The sequence below is a fragment of the Carassius auratus genome, unplaced genomic scaffold, assembly GCF_003368295.1.
Source record: "Carassius auratus strain Wakin unplaced genomic scaffold, ASM336829v1 scaf_tig00034069, whole genome shotgun sequence".
Lineage (NCBI taxonomy): Eukaryota > Metazoa > Chordata > Actinopteri > Cypriniformes > Cyprinidae > Carassius > Carassius auratus.
This window is the reverse complement of record NW_020526124.1, coordinates 24,689-40,544: the sequence shown is the minus strand read 5'-3', so window position 1 is coordinate 40,544 and position 15,856 is coordinate 24,689. Positions and strand designations below refer to the sequence as shown.

The 15,856-nt window shown below is 38.8% G+C and overlaps 3 protein-coding genes across 3 annotated transcripts; all 3 read right to left on the bottom strand.

Annotated features, from left to right (window-relative positions):
• Positions 1 to 591: 591 nt before the first annotated feature.
• On the bottom strand, positions 592 to 7,875 carry LOC113081376 (pre-mRNA-splicing factor SYF1-like). The gene is made up of 19 exons (XM_026253483.1): positions 7,724 to 7,875; positions 7,172 to 7,320; positions 6,970 to 7,093; positions 6,672 to 6,869; positions 6,409 to 6,543; positions 5,249 to 5,413; positions 5,021 to 5,165; positions 4,786 to 4,937; positions 4,582 to 4,701; positions 4,367 to 4,498; positions 3,369 to 3,500; positions 3,163 to 3,276; positions 2,888 to 3,050; positions 2,590 to 2,780; positions 2,376 to 2,498; positions 2,120 to 2,291; positions 1,626 to 1,752; positions 1,350 to 1,459; positions 592 to 1,213 (listed from the first exon to the last, which is right to left on the bottom strand). The coding sequence occupies exons 1-19, from the start codon at positions 7,757 to 7,759 to the stop codon at positions 1,152 to 1,154; spliced, it is 2,550 nt and encodes an 849-aa protein (XP_026109268.1). The 5' UTR covers positions 7,760 to 7,875; the 3' UTR covers positions 592 to 1,151.
• A 994-nt stretch (positions 7,876 to 8,869) lies between these two features.
• On the bottom strand, positions 8,870 to 13,289 carry LOC113081381 (serine/arginine repetitive matrix protein 2-like). The gene is made up of 7 exons (XM_026253489.1): positions 13,207 to 13,289; positions 12,974 to 13,134; positions 12,263 to 12,421; positions 11,438 to 11,570; positions 11,028 to 11,338; positions 10,884 to 10,922; positions 8,870 to 9,600 (listed from the first exon to the last, which is right to left on the bottom strand). Exons 1-7 carry the CDS (start codon positions 13,268 to 13,270, stop codon positions 9,208 to 9,210), a joined length of 1,260 nt encoding a protein of 419 aa, XP_026109274.1. The 5' UTR covers positions 13,271 to 13,289; the 3' UTR covers positions 8,870 to 9,207.
• Positions 13,290 to 13,434: 145 nt separating this feature from the next.
• LOC113081377 (Purkinje cell protein 2 homolog) lies at positions 13,435 to 14,797 on the bottom strand. Its single transcript, XM_026253484.1, has 3 exons — positions 14,722 to 14,797; positions 14,494 to 14,620; positions 13,435 to 13,883 (listed from the first exon to the last, which is right to left on the bottom strand). The coding sequence occupies exons 1-3, from the start codon at positions 14,767 to 14,769 to the stop codon at positions 13,684 to 13,686; spliced, it is 375 nt and encodes a 124-aa protein (XP_026109269.1). The 5' UTR covers positions 14,770 to 14,797; the 3' UTR covers positions 13,435 to 13,683.
• Between the last annotated feature and the right edge of the window lie 1,059 nt (positions 14,798 to 15,856).

Genomic DNA, 15,856 nt, shown 5'->3' with positions numbered 1-15,856 from the left:
GCTTGAACTCGTGGAAACAGGTGCAGGACAGGTAGAACTTGCCCAGAAGGGTGCGAGAGGGAAATATTAGTCATTATTACGATCAGCGTAATGCGTGTAATCGTCACGGCGTTACAATGCTAAACTGAGTATAGCGACAAGCGCACCAGTTTTATTGGAATAATTTTTATATAATCGAGAAAAGGGTATATTTTGTGTCGGAGTTATAGCTTTTTATTGTGCCTCACACGCTGACCAGCAATGATGTTGTGGATATTTTATCAAATGACCAGTATTTAGGCCACAGCATGTCATTAAAACGGTTTGATAGTCACTGGTTTATCACCAAAGCAATGTAAGCACTTATGCATTAAGGACTTCCCACCAAAAAATGACTCAAGCACAGCTCATTAATGGAGAAACCCAACAGAGGACATAATTCAGTGAAGGTCCAGGTCACATGATGATGAAGAGTCTGTAACTTTGTAAGAAGATTAACTCGTAGAACTATTTTAATCTAATTGGGGAGGAACAGGCCATTTGTTTTCCTTCATTCTTTGGTTTTCCTTTTTCGTTTGTAGTGGAAACTGCATTCAAACTGTACTGGAAATAAAACAATCCAATTACGCTCATTTATATAGACAGACTGGAAAACTTCAAAAATAACTCCACATCACAGTACAGACGGAATAAACTTTCAGTTGAAGTAGCTTGTATAATGAAAGTTTACAGTGACAGAATGACATCACTGACCAAATACGCTGTTTTCTTTTTCTGTTTCTTTTTTTTTTAACTGGCATATTCCTCAAACCACAGCATTCAGATGTTTCCAAAAACAAACAAACATCTGAAAAGCTCCACCCATGTGTACACGCAATTGTGGGCAGTGCCTTCAGAGTGTTTACAGTATTGCAATTTGATAAATTATCTGCAGATGTCAGACATGTTAACTGTTCTTTTAATATACAGTAGAGAGGGGTAAACAATTATTTATTTTATTTTATTTACCCAGTGTCAAGATAAACAAATTGAAAGCTTGTAAATGCTCCGAAGAGTGACACCATGCGGTCTGAATTGGTATTGCTACAGTGCACTAAGCCATTTACATCAATTCACATCATCAGCACGCTGGTATTCATTTCTCTGTTTCCTGATGTAAAACTGCAACAGCTTTAGTCATCCTTTAGTCCTCCAAAGACAGCTGTAGGGACAGACTTCTGCTCCAGTTGCACCTCTGCAATAAATAAAATAAAAAAAACATGCAAATGACCAGACTACCAAAGTTAGGCAACTGTTCCAAAACACACCACTGAAAATCATCAAAGTGCTGCTGAAGAAACAAAAAACAATTATGCCCCATCTGAACTAACCATCTGGTTCCCCATCCTCTGCATCCTCATCCTCATCTTCATCAATGTCAATCTCATCTGGATTAGCTTGTTTAGCCAGTTCAGCGAGTTCACTGCGAGAGGTGTCGCTCCTGTACAATCCAAACAAGTCAAATGATGTAAACGGCACAATCGAAACTTTATTTTAAACAAGGGCAGATCCTTTGAATAAGCCTTTGAGCCGGCTTTATGTACCACACCGCCTGCATGCTCTGATTGCTCAGTGTGACCTGCCTCAGACAAGGGCGCAGTGCATACCTGACGAAAAGGATCTTGTCTTTAGGTTTGGGTTTGTCCTGTTCTGCCTCTGCGGCGAGCTGTTGAGCCTTCTGCTCCAGCAGCTTCATGTCGTCCACTCCGCTCTGCCCAGGAGCAAGATCTGACACTAAAACAGCCACACAAGCAATTTCAAAAGAGATTAACCGTACAAGGAAGAATTTATATGCAGTTACATAACCTCGTTTTGTGGATGAATCCAGCACCTATTTGCTTATCGTTCTCACCTGTGGTAAGAGAATACCTTTCACATGCAAATATAGATTGTGAATGTAGAAAATAACTCTCCAGCCCAATTTTAATATAGTGAATATTACAGAAAGGCTGCACTGCCTACAACAGTAGTTCAAGTTCCCTGTCCGCAGAATATCAGACAAAAGAAAAGCCTTTTCAAGATTTCGATGTAATAACTGATGAATCACGCACATTTATTATAAACAATCCATTTCCGGTTAGCTTTAACAAATGAAACGTACCTGTTCCGCTAGCATTGGTGGTAGCCTTGAGCATCTGAGAGGACATGAAGTTGACTTGTGTGTTGTATGTGGCCTGCACACTGCGTTTAATCCGCAGCATCTCGCGAATGGTGTCCTCATTACCGTGGCGAATCTCAAACTCCTTCCAGGTTTGCCAGAAATGAGCGGTCAACTGATCAAGAGATGCCAAGTCAGTCGACATACAGGGCACACACAATATGAGCAAAGTAATATAGGGCGGTACGGTGAGATTTACCCTCGGGTCACAGATCTGAGAGCAGTATGAGTAGATGGCTCTCGCTCGGTCAATCTCCCCAAGTTTGCTCTCCATGTCAGCGAAGCGCAGACACATGTCTCTGGCGTGCTCATCTGGCAGGACCTGCACCAAACCCAATTAACTCATTATAGTACATCGCATATAGGAATACACTCCCTGATGTTTTTGAATGAGAGACAGCTAAGTGGTTTACCTCAATGGCTTTCTGATAGATGGCTCTTGTGTGAGTGACTCCATAAATCTCTGCGGCCCTCTTGATGTAGATGTTGAACATCTGATGTCGTTCCTCTGGCTCTACAGCTCCAGTGGCTCTCTCATACACAGCCATGGCATGTCGCGCCAGACCGTACTCCTCTTCCAGCTTAGCATACAGCAAGTAGATCGCTGTTAAACAACACAAATTAAATCAGGACCTGGGTTCCAGGCATTTGCTCTTAATCTTAAATGAATGCAGCTGAGCATGAAATCTTCATGTTTTCTTGAATTTTTACTTTTGGAGTATTTAGGCGGACACCTATCCAGCGCTTGCTCAAACAGATCTCGCGCTCTCTCCAGCTTTTTTCCTCCATAACGGTCAATGAACTTGGTGAGGTACGTGTTCCAGATGTCATGGACATTAGGCCACTTGAAAAGGGCAATGCCACGCTCGTACGCCTTCAATCAAAATTCAGATTTATTTACAAATAGGCAGATGTTAGAGCGAAAAGAAGTAATTTAACCAAAGGGGACAAAACAGACAATACAAGGTTATGTAAAAATCCCATACCTTGAAACTATCCTCAAAGTAGGTGTGTTCTTCAAGAAACATGGCATAGTTAATGATGATCTGAGGTGTGGCGATCCGGAGATCAATAATGCGATCGTACACTGCCTTTGTGGACTGACAAAAGCAACAGCAATATTAACACACAAAACAGCAAGAACCTGCATACATTCCCCCTGAATGAAAAGAAAAACGACAAAGCAACAAACCTGGAATGTGCCGAGACTCTCTTCCAAGTCTGCAAGCATGGACCACACTTTCAGCGACTTGTATACTCGATTCTGCACTGGCTCTGAAGAATCGAAATACTCTGCTTTTCTCGCTGGAATGGCTGTTGCTTTCTGAAAGAAAAGGACTGTCAACATCTGGAAAATTTTTGATGACATGATCTCGTTTCATATTGTGCGCTTTGCCGGGCTATGGGACACAGGACAGAAAGGCTATCCCTACAACTTGTTAATTCGTTCCAACGACTTATTAATTTGTGGCAACTGTCCATGTTTCATTAATTTTGTTCCCTAAATAACCCATGATTTAACTGAAATAAGGGAACAAATTAATAAATCAAACAAATTCTTAATTCATGAAATATTTCCCTTCCCATGTTTACCACATACAGTAAGAGATGCGATTAAAAGTGAAAGAATCAGATAAATATTCAAAATTAGGGGGTTAGACTGTGAAGATTTAGTAAAAGAAACAATGCGTAAATGTTATTGTATTTGTAGAAATTCGTGACCAAATGGCAAACCAGAACAAGACACATAAATGAAGGCTATAACTCGAACGGCATCCAGAGGCACAAAACGTTTTCCCAGAGCATTCAGTGATGTCACTAAACGGTGACGCCATCGCTCAAAAGTTTCTGCATGGACCTCACTAGGGTTCTCAAGTTCTCAAGCCCTGGGACAAAATGGGATGCTTTAAAGAAAATGTATAGCTTATATAAGTATTAGGCCTAACATAAAAATAACAATTTGTTTTAATAAATGTATTTAAAAAATATGCGAAATATATTTGCCTAATAATTAAGATAACTGATTTAAAACAGGAGTGTGGCAGCGCTCCATAAGTTCACAGAAAGAACAAATCATCTCTATATAAATATTAAATGAATAAACTATAAAATAGATAATATTATGTCGACGATACTTAAATCACACTGTGCTTCCTAAAGCAGTTGTGGTAATGTATAGTAGTCTCTTACTCTTAGTATACGCAGAGCTTGGTCATAATTCTCATGTCTCAGCTCCATCTCTCCATATTCACACCACACTGCCGCAAGATCATCCACCTGTTTGTAGTTCACCTTTGTGGCCTTCTCAAAGATAGTCCGAGCCTGGAAGTTCAAGTGAAATAGTTAACCACCAGTTTAACCAACAAATTATCCACAAAGCTGCAAGTACACAGGAAGTGTCGTACATCATCCAGCTGTTCATTATCCTCATAGAACCTGGCGAAGGACACCCAGAGAGTGTGAGGTCTTCCTGTGGCTTTAATAGGATCTATCGTTTGCACAGCTTCTGTGTATGTGTTGATGATCTACAGGAAAAGCAGAATAAGATGTGTTAATCACACACGGAGGTTAATGTCAATCGATATAAAGATGTAAATGATCTTTCCAACCTGTCGTGGTTGGCCCTCATAGAGCTTGACTCTCTTGTGCCACTCGTGAACATTGTGAGGGTTCTGACGCAGCAGCACGCTGTTTAGTAAAAGCGGTCGTCTAGTTATCAGCAACTCAAAACGGGCCAATCGCAACTCCAAGTCAATGTCACCTAGAGTGTGGAAATCAGGATTTCTGGATGACCAACATCAAGGATTAAATGCTACAAGGTCTTCTGAAGAGAAGATCTCTCACCTTCTTCATCTTGTCCCAGTTCAGACGTGGTCTCCATCTTGGCAGCAATCATGCTCTCCTCAAACTGCGCATAGCTGTCGAAAACCTGGGTGAAGTCTCGCACAGTGACTACGGTTAGGATGGCCTCCTCGTATACATCTCGAGCCTTGAAAAACACAAGATAATGGGGTCAATTTGTGCATGAGCAGGGTTAGTGTATACAGAGATTTCTTATATTTGTAGTTTCACCTTCTCAAAGTGTCCACTGCGGATGTAGTAATCAGCCAGAGAGCACCAGAGTTTGCCAAGCTGGTCAGTAAAGCGAGTGAGACCTCCTCGGATAATCGCTCCCACGTTCAGTGAAGTCACCTTGTCTGGGTTTTGTGAGATGAGGTCACAGAGCTCGTGCCAGAGCTGTAATTGAATTTACAAGATAAAATATTTACATTCTGCACAGCATGTGAATATTTCAAAAACTAATACAAATGGAGACAGAGAATAGGGTGGACATTAGTGGCATGAAGCCACTTTGATGCTTAAGTCTTAGAATGACAACTCAACACAATGATTATGGACATAAGCAATTATAATTCCTATAAAAATGACTAGTGCATTAGATTTTTTTTTTCAAATTTAAAATACTATTCTTGACCAGTTTTAAGGCACCAAATCCAGATATGCAACCTACATTTTTGACTTAACTAAAGCATGACTATTCCAGAAAAATACAATCAAATCTTGACCAATTTTAGAATGCATCATTTTGAATATGCATCGAGCTAGGAAACATAATTAAGATAAATCCATGTCAAATACACTACTTTCAAAAAGTTTGGGGTCAGCAAGATTTTAGCTTTAATAGTGAGGGGTCAGTTTTTAAAGAAATTAATATATTCAGCAAAGCTGTATTAAACACATAAAAAGTGAAAGTGAAGAAGTAGTAGTATATTTTTATTTAATGCAATGTCAGCATCTTTGGCTATTTTGTGACAATGAAGAAAAATGTACAAAACATTTGTATTTTATACAAATGCTGTTGTTGAACTTTGTTCACCAAAGAATCCTGAAAAAAAAGTTTCACGGTTGCCATAAAAAAATTAGGCAGAATTGTTTCAAAATTGAAAATAACGAATGTTTCTTGAGCACAAACATTTGATTATATTAGGGTGATTTCTAAAGGATCATGTGACACTGAAAACTGGAGTAATGATTGCTTTACCATCAATAGAATAAATTATATTTAAAATGTATTCACCTATAAAGCGGTTACTTTAGATTGTAGTAATATTTATGTTTTTACTTTGTTGTTGATAAAAGAAATGCAGCCATTGTTGCATAAGAGACTACTTTCAAATATATTGAAAATTGTAACCAACCCCCCCCAAAAAAAAAACCTGTAACTTGCTGACCTGATAATTGGATTTTCCCTCCTTCGAAACAAGGTTTTCGTCATTGACCACAGCCGCCAGCCGAAGCGCAGCTTCATCCAGACGTCCGACTGAACGCAGGTAATCAATGTATTCCTCTGCATTCTCAGGTGACAACTAGAGAAAGGACAGAGGAAAAGGAAGTGTATAGATAGCTTTAATAATTTACACCTTAAAGCACAGAGCTTGACACATATAGACAATCAAGTGTGGTTTTGGTTTCCAGCATAACATCCCACATTTACCTTTAAGTACCGGCGGTAAACACGAATAGCTGTTTCTGGGAGAGGCAAGTTCCGGGCAAAGCGGAGATACAGGGGCCAGATGCGAGGATGCTGGGTAATGGGTAGCGCTCTTAACGCCCTATCAAACGTCCGTCTGCTCCGTGTGATTTTGCATTGAGACACCATGAACTGACAGTAGTCGATCCACACCCTCGGCATCTGAGGAGACCATGAAAAAAAAAAAACAGTAAACCTTCAGTCTGCTATATGTTGTCCTGCAGCTATACAAACGTGAAGATGGAAAAAACTTCAGCTTTACCTTATGCATGAACACAAGTGCTCTCTCGTGACAGTTGTTCACCTCCTCGTATGATGGATCTGTGACACATTTGCCTTTCACCTGTTTCCTTCTCTCTCTCAGGTAGTTGTACCACAACTTGTAACTGAGAAGTACATAAGAAGCAGATCTACTCAAGCACAGGGGTTTCATTATAAAAGAAAACAAGATAACGAGCACATACCTGCCAGGCAGCTCTTTCAAAGCTCTTTCATAGATCATATTGAGCACTGGTTTCTGAGCACTTTGCTTGTGCTCAATGTATCGCATCCAGCACTTGACTGAATACGGGTTCCTGATGATTTCTTCTTCATAAGGCAAATCATCATCTTCCTGCAAGATACACGCAGTTCTATTAATTATATGAACAACGATGAACGCAAGCTCAAAAAGATATAGTCATTTTCGGGACCTAGAAGAATTTCGAGCTGAATCATATCTGATCGATTAAAATGGTCATTTAATTTCAAATACGTTGTTAGTAACTGACTCAACATGTATGCTAACTACTGTTATCCACTCAGTATATAATTAAATACGCTGTTAGTCAATGCAAACGACACAACCCTTCGTGTTTGACGGGAAATAAATCGCAGATGTTAGTCAATCAAATATTAAAATTTTATTTTTGTATTTTGCTATCGTGAACTCTCTGAGTTAGCAAGCTAATCACAAGCTAGCTAGGAAAATACACTTTTAAATGTCACAAAACTGACTTAGAAACACAAATACATACGAATAAAACGTCTGCCTTTCCGTTACGTGTTGCCATTTTCCTTTGCCAGAGAAAATCCGCTTAATAGTTTTAAAAAGTCAGTGTTATTCTTGACAAAACAAAAACTTCCCAACGTGTTGGGAACGAACTGTACAAAAGCACCGCCTTTTCCGAGTGAGCTCGATTCCTATTGGCTGTAGCTTCATCTGACGTACAAAAGCCCCGCCTTTTCCGAGTGAACTCGATTCCTATTGGCTGTCGCTTCCTCTGACAGAGCCTTGAGGTTGTGTCAGCTTGTCCTCTAGGGGGAGTCTCCAGGATTTGGGCGTTTTTAATAGACGTCACTGGAGTGAACTTCATGTAGACTTTCCAGCGAAAAATGTTTTATTAGAGAAGTAAGTTAGCTGTAGCAAAATAGATGAAAAAGAAGTGTGCCTAATTGTGTGTTGTATTTTAGTGTATTTTAAATCTAAAAAATAATATTTTTAATAAACTAGCAGATATTTAATCGTAATATTTTACCCTATGAAAAGGGTTATATCATGTGTATACCGGTGTAGTTTAATTAAATACTCTATTTAAAATGCATTAATTGCAAATAATGAAATAACTATTTTTATAATGTTTGTATTATCACAAACCTTCAAAATGTTTTGAAACTTTCACAATCAATTTGATCACGCATGATTTTTAACATTTTACAAGTTAAAGAGCTCTGGTTTGGGGTTGTTTGTAAATGTAAAGATATTGAGAAGGTTCAGAGTGAGATAAAGCAGGGTGATTTACTGCAGGCGAAAGAGCTGGAAATCTACTTCTAGAGCAGAAAGAAAGACAGACAGAATGACAGTGGGTTATTCAGATGTGGGAATAAGTGCTTTATCAGTCATTATCAAGTTCCAGTCAAGATTTTACATGTTAAAGATGTAAACCTACAAGTAGGCATTTGTGATTTAATTAAGTTAATGAGATACTGCTGCTGAAAATCTTAATAAAGTTGTTAGTACTTTTGGAAACGTGTTTAATATTTAATGTTTAATGTCATGTACATTTGCAGAAGATCATTATCAGTAGCCTAATTAGCTGATTATTTATTTTACACAAAACATAAACAGCACAGGAAATACCAATTTTAGAAACAGACATAAAGCTTCACACAAATACAGATGTTTTTATTAAATTCACAAGAGATTATCAAACACAACAGAAACAGCACAAACCTATTTGATCATCCATCACAGCAGATTAAAAAAACTACATTTACACCTTCACTTAATACAGACACACAAATAAAATACATTTCAGTCAGTTTACACAAACCCTGAGCCATGAAATAAAACCATACAGAATACATTTCTAAACGGTGTGTTCATTTCCAGTGTGAGCATAGCTTATTTTAACTTGCTTATTAAAAACCATTTTCTAAAAACCAACAAGTTTAGCTTATTTGTAAAACTGACATTCATCCAGGTGATGTGAAACCAGAATAAATAAACACATGTAGCGTCCTATCTTCTCTTTTCTTTACTTCCCTCTTTCTTCTCTTTCTTTCCACCACTCTTCCCTTTTCCTTTCTTAGCCTCCTTGTTCAGCTCTGCTCTGTCCCGTACATTATTCTGAGTGCTGTAGACTCTTTGGTTCAGAGAGATGTAGTCCTCATAGGGGCCCATTGGACTAGCCGTGTTTCCTGGGTGAGGAGAAGAGGATCTCGAGTGTCCCTGCCTGGCAGGAGACCTGTGAGGAGACGCAGACCTGGAGCAATGCTGTCCGGGTGGGTTCACATTGAGAGAAAGCGGTCTGCCAGGTGTAGGACTGAGAGGAATAACTATAGCCTCTCCCTGTTGTCCGACTGTGAGGAAGATTTCAGGGTATGGACATGGCTGGTTATTTGGTCCATGCGTCTGAAAGAGACCCAAAAATAAACAGTACACTTTAGACTTTGTACTGTTGATGCACTTGAATAATTTGTATTTTTGGCTAAAGCATGAGTATTTTTCCATAAGCTGAGTAAACTAAAAAAAACTTCTGATTTATTTTACGGTGTAGGCATAAATGTTCAAGGATAAATCTGGAATAGGAAAACACTGTTTTGGTGCCCTAAGTTTGCTTTGAGCCGACCAGCTTCTATCGCTTGCTTAAAGCTGTTTGAAAAAATGTTACCAAAGTGTACTTAAGTTTTACTTAAAGTGCCCCTATTATGGGTAATAAAAGGTTCATATTTTGGTTTTGGGAGTCTCCAACAAGGTTGACATGCATGAAAGGTCAAAAAACACTTTCATTGTCTTATAATATGCGTTTATTTTACCCTACTTGCTCAACGACTCCCAAACAATTTGTTTAATGATTAATTTTTCCAAACCCCTAATTTACATGACCCTAATCTGCAGTGATTGGTCTGATTGGTCTAATTTTGATTGCATTATGCCTGTGCCGCCTTGAAAAAGCTGTTTGTGAAGGCAGTGCTACTTTGTGTACAGTTTTTTTTTGCCGCTCCAAAAGCGGCATCTAGTGGCAAAGGATGAATTAGCATTTTCATTCAGACCAACACGAAAAGACCAACAAGTGGGAGAGGAATATGCTAATGTTTTATGTTGTCGTAAACTACTCATTTCAATGATTCAGAGTCTACTCTTTCTTTAGAGAGACAATAACTCAAAAATCCATGATAGGGGCACTTTTAAGAATGAATAGCACTTTTGGCAAATACTGTTGAAAATGGTTAATACACACACCATGAAGACTCCAGCAATAACAGTGGCCTGTAAAAAGCTATTTTGTTTTTATATAAAAATGAAAGTCTTTTCTAAACAAATAGAAAAATTCACAGTGTCCTATAGAAGTTCATAGTGACCACATAGTTACGCTACAAATATGACAAAAAACGAATATGATTGTCTATGCATCTCTTGCACTATATTCAAGCCTTTTGAAGCCATACGATAGCTTTGTGTGAGAATCAGACCATGATTTACATCATTAAATGAGTCTTCCCATCCACTGAGCTGTTCATTAAAAACATTGTTAAACCAGATCATTGAGTGAGTGAGTGAGTGAGTGAGTGAGGGAGTGAACTCATTGGGATAATGATAGTGACCATCATATGACTTTTGAGTAGTTTGGAAGTATGGAAATTATAATGATTTTGATTCTGTAAACAGTTTTTGTGGTCACCTACAGTACCTACCTGATGTGGAGGGAAGCACATGGAAATCTGAAATGATATCTGTAAAACAAAAGTGTGCTACCAGTTAATTTCAACAACTTAATTGGAATTGTTAGAGATGAAAAGCAAAGACAGATGCAGTACATGCCACACCAAATCCCTCACCTGCGCAGACAGATCATCATGCAGTAATCTCTCGGGGGGATATGAGGCCGATCTGGGGGGAGGCCCGACAGGTGTGTCTGGTTCACTGACGCTCAGAGTGGGAGAGGAAGATCTGGAACAAACTTTTTTTGGCGCAGCAGGTGATGCAGGGGTCAGGGTGATTTTAGGGGCTAATGATTTATTGTTCTCTCTCTTGGTTCCAGGGCTGCAGTTCTGGATGCCTGGCAATGCACTGAGTGTCACGCGCTGGTCATCCAGTCGTCTGCTCTGACAGTTGGCCACCAGTTTGAAAAAGTGCTCAGGATCTTCCACTGCATGCAACAAGCCAGTACAGTGTGGATATACATTAGGATTGCAGCGATGCATTTTTTATAACGAGCAAGTCATTCATAATAAGGAGACTTGGTCACCTTTCTGACTAGTGTTTGGAGAGGAGGACGGCTTTTTAAAGGGTTCAAATGAGCACCGCTGGTCATCCATTCGCCGTTGCTGTGCATGATGCACCAGGGAAAAAAGCTGGTCCTGGTCAGTGCAATTTTGTACCTGATGCAGAGAAAGAAAACTATGTACATTTCATTTACCGTATTTTCTGGACTATAAGTCACACTTTTTTTTCATAGTTTGGCTGGTCCTGCGACTTATAGTCAGGTGCGACTTATTTATCAAAATTAATTTAACATGAACCAAGAGAAATGAACCAATAGAAAACATTACCATCTCCAGCCGCAAGAGGGCGCTCTATGCTGCTCAGTACTCCTGTAGTATAGACTGAAAACATAGAGCGCCCTCTCGCGGCTGTAGATGGTAATGTTTTCTCTTGGTTCTCAATAAATGCGATTTATAGTCCAGTGATACTTATTTATGTTTTTTTCCTCATCATGAAGTATTTTTGGACTGATGCGACTTATACTCAGGTGCGACTTATAGTCCGAAAAATACGGTATATTTGGGGCTCAGCAGCATTCTACCTTCACAGGAACATAGTTTGGTTACCATATAAAAACTGTCTATGTTAACAGACAGCATGACGCAGACTTAACATGTTTTGTTTTATTTTATTTCTATTATTATTATTATTTTCTAAAGGGACCATGTAAAATTTGAACACAAATGTTTCCATTTCATGCATTCTACCAGATTAAGCAAAAAGGCCAATTTTCATCCCAACAGGCAACTAACATTATTCAGAATGAACTGTGCTACAGTTGAATGCAGTCTGGATTGTGGCTGCTCACCTCGGAGGCAGGGCTGAATGTTTCCGATCTCTGGGCTGATTTAGGGGGTGAGCCTGATCCAGACAGGGATACGGGTTGAGATTGAGACTTCTTAGGGGGGGCAGGAGACCCCAGCTGGATATTGGGAGCATAGCATCGCTGATCATCTATCCGAGAGCCCTGCCAAAGAGACAATAATACAAGAGTGCATCGTTATCACAGAGTGCTTTTAAACTAATGATAGTCTATCCAGGCTTCTGTTTCTGGGCATGTACCAATTATAGAAACAGGAGAGCGCTAGTAAATGTTGATTAACATCTTAAAATAAGCCCCTTTTTTGCTGGCCTATATTTGGGCTCTTGCCCTTGTTAAAGCTGTGCATTTGTCTCACAAATGTATCATTAATAATTTTCCTTGATTTTTTTTTTTTTTAATAAAACATGCTGCAAATTATTTGTAGAAACCAGGTTACGTTTTTTAGGATTCTTTGGTGAATAGAACAGAATTTTATTTAAAATAGAAATCTTCTATAACATTATACATGTCTTTACTCTCACTTTTGATCAATATAATACATACTTGCTGAATAAAATAATACATTTATCTTTAAAAAAAAAATATATATATATATATATATATATATATATATATATATACTGAGACCAAACGTGTGAAAGGGAACATACAGTATAATGCCTTTAAATGATGAAGGCAACATCTGAGCGTACTCACCTGAATTCTGGAGACCATGCTGAAGAGGTGATCTGAATCCGCAGCAGTTATCCCACGAGGCGATGTGATCTCTGGCAGCTGGTTTAGCGTCGCCCGCTGGTCATCGAACCGCCGGCTTTGAGTGCTAGCAATGAGTTTAAAAAACTTCTCGACATCTTGATCTGGGTGTAGAGGAACAGAAACTGCACTGACTGGTTTGTCCTTTGATAAGTCATTACACATGACACACTTACCTGACTGGGTGTTCCCCATACGTCCAGGTGATAAAGGGTTAATTGAACAGCGTTGTTCATCCATACGTCTACTTTGTGCTTGACTAACTAGACACAACAGCTGATCCTGCTCACGCTGATGGATTCAGAACAAGAATAACAGGCATTTTGAGAAAAATATGGCTTAAGTATCCGAGGCTAGTGTAAATATAACATTCATACTCACTTGAAAACTTTCATGGTCCATTCTGTCCTTGTCTGATATAGGGTTGTATGAGGCTGATCTGGTCGTGAGAGTGTTGTAGGTGTCTGTATCAGCAGCAGTTGGAGGATTGTAGCTTGATCTTCTCATAGAGTCCTGGGCCCCGGGGGTCAGGCTTGTTTTTGGAGGGTTGTGTTTCTTCAAACTCTACATAACAGGTAAAGAAGTTCACTCTCAAACCTTTCTTATAGATATACACTGATTTAAAAAAAAAAAAACGAACCTTGCAGCATGCATTATATATTGTTTGGAAAACTTACATTAGCTTTGCTGACCAGGTTGCAAATCTGATCAAAGTTTGTCTTCAGTACACTTCCATCTTTCGGATCTTTGATGGTGAACGCTTCCATCCCTGGCAATGAGCTCAGTGCCACCCGCTGGTCGTCTAATCGCTGACTTTGACTCTTGACCAGGAACTGGAAAAAAGCATCTGGATCTGGTGCAGAACATGCAGAGAAAATACTTTTAAGGGAAGATGTCAATGCAGCTGGTACATTTTGAGATTTTGGACTATTTCGCTGTCACAACTAGTGGAAAGAGAACATCCAAAATACACGCTTGTTACATTACACTTTAGTCATTTGCATCTGTAGATTTCAATTACAGCATGTATTTAAAATTAGTTTTCTCCTGCACTGAGCCAGAAATCTCCACTTCAGCAGCACTTAAATACAACATTTATTCCTGTGTGTGTATATATATATATTTTTCTAAAACATGTTTTTCCCTCTAAATTATTAAGTGATTATTAAGAGTTTTTTTTTAATCTGGCTTTATCCAATGTTCAGATTTCTGTTCTGCAAATTTATGTAGATAAGTGCATATTTATTTAGAAAATACCTAATTTTCATATTGAAATATAATGCTTCAGAAAACATGTAATATACAAAAATGGTCTTTGATCAGATGTGTAAGTATGGGGAAATTTACCTTTTTTTTTTCATTTAGTCTTGCCTTAACAAATAAATAGCACTAATAAATAGTGTCGTTAAAGGTGAGGGTGGAAGTAATTGAATTGGTGTTTTAATCCCAGTATCTGTTCTGACCTGAGCTGTAGCTGTGAGTTTGTTGCTCTGTTGTTGGACCCGAGAAACCGCGCTGTTCTTCATCTGTTCTTCCACGCTGAGCTTCACTAATCGGAGAAAACATCTCGTCCTGCTCGACTGACACTCGCTGTCGAGACAAAAACATACGATTCACTTTTAACAGACAGTAGGCGCGAAAACCTACATTTGAAATTAAATCTGAAATGTAAAGATAAAAGTATCAAATACCTCCATTTTGTCCGCCACAGACGTCATGTCCAGTTCTACAATCTTCATCTGGATTTTCTTCTTATTAAAATGCAAATATCAGTGCATACTTCAAAACGAGAATGAACATTTCTGTCATGCTGCGATCGAGTAACGTACTTGTGCACAAACTTGTGAGCGAGCTTCTCTCTCGACTGAAGCGACGGATGGAGAGAGCTTTTAGAAGGTCTTAAGCTTTGAATATAACCCACCACAGCCATTAGGAAACATAGACGGGGGTCGTCTTTAATCCCAGATAAAACCAGTTAATCCTCTCCATCATAGCGCCAGGATCTTTTATCACGGGACAGTGACATCAATATCTCTCTGCAGCATCAGTCTGTGTTTGGGTTAATAACTCTATGGAACCGATTAATGGATTTCTGAAAATCAGAAGACAATGGGCTTAAATATTATGATCGTGATGTACAGGGAGAGTGACATTTCAATCAAGAGCTGAGGTACAGGGAGTGCAGTTGCAAATAGTCTACAGACCTGGAACTTTGAAAAGACTGTGAAATTAAGTGCTTAATTTTTTTTTTAACAAAAATATGAATTGTTATTCATATTTTTGGGTGAAAGTATGAAAGCACCCTTTTATACAGCTAGTCTAGGTACAGTTTCAAACAGGAAACATTACAAAATTTTAAATATACAAAACTGACTACATGAAATTAATTAAAAAAATGCCAGAATGGGAACCCCCTGCAGACATGCACATATCTAGACCATAAAGATGTCTTAAAGGGATAGTTCACCCAAAAATGAAAATTTTATGTTTATCTGCTTTACCCCCAGGGCATCCAAGATATCAGTCGAACAGTAGAACACAGACAAAGAGTTTGAACTCAAGCTGTTGCAGTCTGTCAGTCTTATAATAGAAGTGGATAGGAATCACGGCTAAAACAATAAACAAAACAAAAAAACATACGCAAACAAAACCAAATTAAATCCTGCGGCTCGTGATGACACATTGATGTGTAAAAACACAAAACGATCGGAAGAGTAGTTACATAGTTTTTTTCTGATGCACTGCAATGCCTGAACTGTCCGAGCACCTCCTCAAAACACAGCCTACATATGAGGCGTCTTCTTTTTCTTCTTGCTTTATGGCGGA